Raw genomic sequence first — 7,320 nt, 5'->3', positions numbered from 1 at the left:
TGTTGATTTGATATAATTATAATGAAGATATGTTATTAAATTAGTATAATTATATATTATTCATTAAATATTAAATATAATATAATAATATAATTATAATAAATAATTTAGAATAGATGAAAAATTTTATTCGTTTTGGAGGAAAAACAGACTCACGAGAGAGTGACACGTCACCCTTATTAGCTGGGGGAAAACCCAGTTTTAGTATATTAAGTAGATTTTAGTTAATATTTTTACTATTTTTTTTATTCTTCATAACCTTTTTTTTTCCTTCTTCCAACATCACTGGTAATATATTATTATAACTTCATTTCTTGTCATCCATCATCTTTTGGTACTATTGCCATTGACACCCACTATTGTTATCCTAAATTCTAAATATAAAATGCTAAACCTAAATGTTAATTCTAAATTTTAATTTTAAATTTTAAATATTAAATCTTTCAAAAAGCAACAAAAATAATTTCAATACTAAAGAATGTTAATTAAATTAAGGTTTAATTATTCTGTTGGTCCCTTAGTTTCGTAAAATTTTTAATTAAGTTTCTATACTTTTTTCTTTTTAATTAAGTTCATGCACTATTTTTTTTTAATTAAGTCCTTCTTAGTAGTAATTGACTTAATTTTATAGGGATTCAATTAAAAAAATTTGGTATAGATACCTAAATAAAAAAAGAAAAGTATAGAGACCCAATTAAAAAAAAATTGGTACAAGGACTCAATTAAAAAAAAAATATAGGGATTTAATTAAAAATTTTACAAAACTATAAAGACCAACAGAATAATTAAATCTTAAATTAATAATTGGTTCTATATATTTTCTTTACTATAACATCCTAAAAAATATTGAAAAAAGAATTGGATGACATAAGTCATTCATAATCTTTGAACATTGCAACTTATCCTTTCCAAAAGCATAATTTTTTTCTTTAAAAAAAAAAAAGAAAAGGTTTAGTTTTCTTTAAACCATTGCAATTTACAATGATCGATCACACATCACGTGGTTGTAACTTAAAAATAAGCACCAATAATTCCTTAACTTATATCCTTTGGATTAAAAAACAAAGGCGTGCAAGAAACTCTAATTGGACAAACCATTAAGATACTTCACCATCTTACGAAAAAATAATTGCATTATAGAGCCATTAGTTAATAATTTAAAATTAAAATCACAATACATATATCTATATATATATCCACTTTTCTCAGCTGCATCAAACGGAAAGAAGCAACTCAATCATGTTTCATCATCAGATTAATTGGTCAGGGAATGATTGTTAATTATTTGGTTGATAGATGCTTTGTTTCATTGTTGTTTGAAATAAATAAAATCAAAATGAAACTAATAAACTGGATTATAAAGATATTAATTAGAATCCGTTAGAGAGTCAATGAAATATTTATACAATATATACAATGAACTATTTATTTGGTCCAATATGAATTAAAAAATAAATACTCAGAATAAAATACTACTAATTTCTCAAACACAATACACTAATATTATCTAAAATAACTATTCGGATACCAGAGATAACTAATCAAACATCTCTAAATTTTCATTATATATATTGTACAGATACTCCATTAGCTTCCTATACTTTCTCTATTAATTAAGCAAATATTACTTTTAAAAGGGCATGTAAGAATTAAAACAATAAAGTGAAATATATATCAGATTAGTCATTGCAAAAATTGCAAAACATTATTACTTTAATATTCTAGTCTCTTCGGCTATCATATTATTATTAGGGCTGGAAATTAAATTAAAACAAGCTAAGTTGAATTATAGTTGAGGGTATAGTTTAAATTGCTTCAATTAAAAAGAGCTTAACTTAATATTCATCTAATATCTCCATAGTTTAATATAATATATTATTTGGTTAAAATGTGTATTTATATTTTTTCTTCTTTCATTTTAATTACACTGATTTCAACTTTCATTTGTTTAAAAAAATTAATCTTTTTTTGTTTCATTTATGTACTTAATATATTCAAAACATCTTAATTTCATCCTTTTGTGCATTTTAATCTGTAAACAGAAAAAAAAAATATAAAAGTCAAACTACATAATAATATTAATAATGATGTATTCATAATAACTTATCTAAATCAGGCTTTACCCTATTTATTTTATGTAACTTAAGCTTGACTCAAATTAAGTTTCTAACTTCTTGGATTAATTAACTTAAACTACATGATTAAAATCAGATATTATGGTCCAAATCAACCAAACTTCTCAATTGAACATATACTACTTAAAAATGCACACAACTTTTAATTAAGCCATGAACGGATTAAATTAAATAATACTTAGTTTAGTCAAGTCTATTTAAGTATTTATTACCGAGACCACTATCTAGGTAAGACTAAGAAACTCTTTAATTTGGTTCACATCAATCACAAGCAAAGTGTGGGACACCTGAAATTTTATTCAACAACCAAACAGTTAATATAATTTTGTATTTATTTGCATGCACCTATTTTGGCAAATTTGGCTCCACCATATATATATGACCATACACAAGTGTCTCTCTTAACCATTGAGTTTGCCATCTGGTACATCCATTATTCCATTGAATATGGACAAAATTTACATGTGGAAATGTTTCTTTTTTTTTTCCCCCTCCATTCTCAATCAGTGATTAATTAATTAAAACATGGAAGCTAATTTAAGATAGTTAGATACAAGAAGAAGTTGTAATTTAATTTTAGGTGCTAGCTAGTGGCAGAGATACTCACACTTAAGATTCTTAGCAAATAACAATGTAATAGAATGTTGGTAAGTCTATTCCTATGCAAGGATGATGGCATATTTAAGAATCTAATTTTTTTTTTTCTAAAAGAAATATCCAATTAATATTACTCCTTCAATCTAATAATATTTGAAGGTAAATAATATAAAAATTAAACTACACCTTCCTCTTAGTGAAAACTAAAATATTAGAGGAGAGTGAAAAAATAAATTTTTGAAAAATTATATTTTAGACAGATTATTTAGTTCTTAAAAATAATATTAATAAAATTTTTTAGAATAGTAAATATGAATATATTAATTTTAAATTAGTCCCTATAATTAGAGTTAAAAGTCTTAATTTAAACTAATTTGTCCATGTTTGTTATTAGGGCAGTCAAACAGGCCATTCCAGTCCGTTTAGCCCTGACCCGTTTAAGCTCGCTTCATTATTGAGTTATAATTTTTCAGTTCGGACCGTTTATAGTCAATCCGGTGGGTTAAACGTGCTATTTAATTTTAGAGGCAAAACTTGCCTATTGAAATGGATAAACGGGCTTATCCAATGAGTTTAACCCATTTTAATGGTACTATTTATTATTAATTTATTGATAATTTAATTTTTTGTTAGAGACTAATTTATCAAAATATAAATTCTCAAGAATTTATTTACCACTTTACTCAAAATGTTAATAAGTTATAGCCTTATAGGATTTAATCCATATTTTATAAAATTGGTTTATTCAATACCCACTATAAACTCTTTTACTTTTAGCTTTAATATGATTTATTTATTTATGTAGAATTCCTTGTTAGATAATCTTTGAATTCCATTAGAAGAATCATGTGATTAAGTGGTCCCCCACAAAAAAAAAAGAAATTATTATTAATTAAGATAAGATTATGATCAGTCAACAACAGATTAATTAACTTTCTAAGGGCAAAACATGTTTTATCCTTAATTCTTGTAGCTTTTGGATTCACTTTTTATCAGTATCCATCTTTGTGGTATTCCAAAGTTCAATGGTCCCTTATCAACTTTCAGATCCTAAATTTTGATTGCTACTTTTTTCTGATTGTGCAGGGAATAGTTTGACCCCTAAATTGCCCGTTATACAAGGAAGCATAGAACTCAAGAAAAAAGCATCCCATTTTCCATTTGGAACTTTGCTATAACTGTAATCCTAACAACAACGCATCATCAACAAAAAGCATCTCACAGCTTTTTTTTTTTTAATGTTCCTTTTCTTATATTCCGATCTTATTATCGAAAGAAAAAGTCTAGGGCCAGTAATTTTGGTGTTTTGTGGTCAACACTTAACCATAAAAAAAAAAGTAAGTGGTTTTTTACTATTAAATGTAATCTCACACCATTAAAAATACTATTAATGACTAATTGATGATTACAAAATACAAAAGTTGCTGACTTTCTAACACTCTTCTTATCGAAATTCTAAATAATATAGAAAGACAAATTTCAAAACATTTAAAAATAACTTAAATCTCTATTGTAAAAAATTGATAAGAGAGGGTATTTTAGATATTTGGACTGATTAATGGTAAATAAAAAGAAGAATGATATCATTTTAGATAAAGTCAATTTAAATCAACTTAAGTTGGTTGAATGGTCAGCTTATTTTTATTTGTCTCCAGATATTTTAGATTTGAATTTCACTTTATATATGTAGCAACCAACTCCTCGAGGAGAGACCAGACCCTACCTTTAAATGAATTTTAAATAAAAAAAAATACTAAATCTAAAATCGAATTAGGTGAGGTCAATCCAAGCCAAAATTGAATTTCGTGTTTCTCATTTTACCAATTTTAATCAAAATCGAAAAATTTTTACTGATTTAGCAAAAAATAGTGAGGTACACATCAATTATGCTCCAACACTAAAAAAAAACATTTTGATAAATAAAACGGTTTTAATTGTTTTGGGACATAATAATTTTTTTTTCCCATTTCATTTCAGAAAAAAAAATTCCTACAAAATATATCAAAATTTCTTTTATGCTTAATATGAATAAAAAGTTCAGATCTAGTAGTTAGAATTGGGCCACTATCTTAGGTTACATAAACTCTTGGCAATGCTTGCAATGGAGAGAAAGCACATAATAACTCTAATTAGTCCTTATTGAATTTTCTCTCTCCTTTGAAAAAAAAAAAGTACAAAAAGATATATAAATTAAGAAAGAAACGCGTTCATTGCTTATTAATGAGGAGTGTTTTGTCGGTTCCAAAATTCAATTAAACTAATATTGTATGGTTTCATTCATACTCCAAGAGAAAAAAGAAAGAAAAAAAAAAAAACTCAAAGCTTATGTTATGTGGCACTTTGAATGTTTTGTTTGGTAACACCTCCTTTGGCACCATATCCATGCTTTGATTGATTGAAACCATTTCTTTGGTCCACCTTTCACCATACTCCATTGCCCCTTCATTCATTCATGCTTTTTTAATTTCTTCCTTTTTATATGCAATAAGAACTATATTCTATATGCATATTAAGATATTGAAAAGTGAAGAAAATAAGATATGATCCAATGGATACATGTGGCGGTTTTAGGAGCATCTTTGGGGTGTGTTTCAACCCTTTTCATGGTTTTCATTTGGCGTTGGTGTCATCAAAGAAAAGATCATCATCATAGAAACTTTGTTGTTGAACCAAAGAGCTTCACTAGAATGGAGACCATTAATCAAGCTGGAATTGATGATCACAAGAACAATAGCAGCAAATTCTATGTTTTTCATGGTAAGTAGGTAGTAGTTTGTTATTTGAATTGTTCCTAATAGTGCATTATTTCATAGTATGTGTTTGTTTTTTTTGAAGGTTCGGAAAAAACAAGAACATTGTTCAGTTGGGAAGATCATCCATATCTTGCTGCTGATGCTGTTGAAAATGGATGGTCAAGATTTAATTTCATGGCTCACAAGAGTTACAACATTATTCAATCATCAAGATCAAGATCAACAACAAGTACCCTTTTAGGAGCTTGTGCTGTTGTTGATGATGATGATCATGGAAGAGGGGTTGAAATTGAGCCTGAGATAACCTTTGAAGTTTGTCAGGATTCATCTGAGTTTATGCAGAAGATTAGGCTCAATCCTGGTTTGAAGAAGAAAAACTCTGCTTCTATGATGATTATGAGAGCTTCTCTACCTTTACCTGGTCCTTGTTTGGGAAACTATGCATTCCCACAAGAAGCATATTTTGAAGTTACAATCTTATCTTCTTTTTCTTCTTCTTCTTTTGATGATGATTGTAAGAGAAGTAGTGAAGGTGAGAAGACAAAGCTTTTAGTTCAAGATGATGGTTTGAATTGTAAGAAGGGTATTTTGGACAATGTTGATGAAGAAATGATGAGGGTTGAATGTTGCAAGGAGGGTAGAAATGGAAAGATTGGATCTTTGGTGATGTTTTCTTTGGGGCTATCAAGAGGAGGAGGAGATGTTCCTTTGAGAGTTCCTGGGAGCTACCATGGAAGCATAGGCTTCAACTCCAATGGCTCTGTTTTTCTTGATGGTAACTAAATTTATTGGTAAATTCTTTCGTCAAAACATCTTTAAAATGAAGATGACACTGTAAATCGTTAGATCGTTCAATCAAACATGTCAAACGATCTAACAATTTACAATGATATCTATAAATAAAGACATTTTCATGAAAATATTTATTTTCATGTTCTTTTTCAATTCCATGAACATTAGCTTATATTTGGCAATTTTTTTTAGCTCTTTAAATGTTTAATTTGATACCCTAGAAATGTCAAGAGAAAAAGAAGGTTAATTGAATTCTCTATCATCTTTCTATGTCAATCTGTTACATTACATGTTCACAAGTCACAAAATCATAAAAGTTTGTGTTTTGTGTTGATTTGTTAGAATAGGATAGGCCAGCTAAAGACATATCTCTTATTTTCTCACCCAAAATATCAAATCTTATGAAAAGGCCCACCATGAAGTGTTTCACACTATAATACATTGCCATACACTATAACTCTATTATAAGTAGTATACTATTTATAAGAAGATTGATGGTACTTCTAAGTAAGCACTTTTTCTTACCTTACTATACTATTAGGCCAATTCTATGGTGTATTTTGTTTAGTGTTTAATTTTTGTCTAAATTATTTTTTATAATAATTTTAAAATATTTAAAATATTTGATTTTTATATTTTTAAATTTAAAATTAATTATTTAACGTATTTTAGTAATTAGATAATATCTTTTAGAAATCATAATAAACACTATACTATGCCAATGAGTAATAGTTTAAATAGCATAGTCTCCTCATACTCAATTAAGAGGTTGCGAGTTCGAGTCTCATATCTTTAGTAAAAAAATAAATAAATAAACACCATACTATTAATTCAACACTTTTATATATTTTTATTTAACAGTTTAATTTAAAAGAAAATAATATGATATCATAATTTTAATTTTATGACTAAAGAGTTTAGAATTTAATTTTTATTGTTTTTTTTTTTCAATTCAAAAGAAATTATTATGCGAATAATATTAAATATAATTATTAATGTCTCTCTTTCTCTCATTGGACATCCTCAAGGCTAACCACTAAAAG

The 7,320-nt window shown here is 26.9% G+C and overlaps 1 protein-coding gene across 1 annotated transcript in view; it reads left to right on the top strand.

The window, feature by feature from the left end:
* Positions 1 to 4,997: 4,997 nt before the first annotated feature.
* The window catches only part of LOC107495897 (uncharacterized), a 3,077-nt gene continuing 754 nt past the window's right edge, over positions 4,998 to 7,320 (top strand). Inside the window, exons 1-2 of the mRNA XM_016117113.3 lie at positions 4,998 to 5,489; positions 5,568 to 6,260. Of these exons, the coding sequence (XP_015972599.1) occupies positions 5,273 to 5,489; positions 5,568 to 6,260 (910 nt within the window). The 5' untranslated portion in view covers positions 4,998 to 5,272. The remainder of the gene's footprint in view (positions 5,490 to 5,567; positions 6,261 to 7,320) is intronic.

Source organism: Arachis duranensis, chromosome 6 (genome assembly GCF_000817695.3).
Source record: "Arachis duranensis cultivar V14167 chromosome 6, aradu.V14167.gnm2.J7QH, whole genome shotgun sequence".
In the NCBI taxonomy this organism is placed as follows: domain Eukaryota; kingdom Viridiplantae; phylum Streptophyta; class Magnoliopsida; order Fabales; family Fabaceae; genus Arachis; species Arachis duranensis.
The sequence above is the reverse complement of the archived record's forward strand: the minus strand, read 5'-3'. Positions and strand labels throughout refer to the sequence as shown.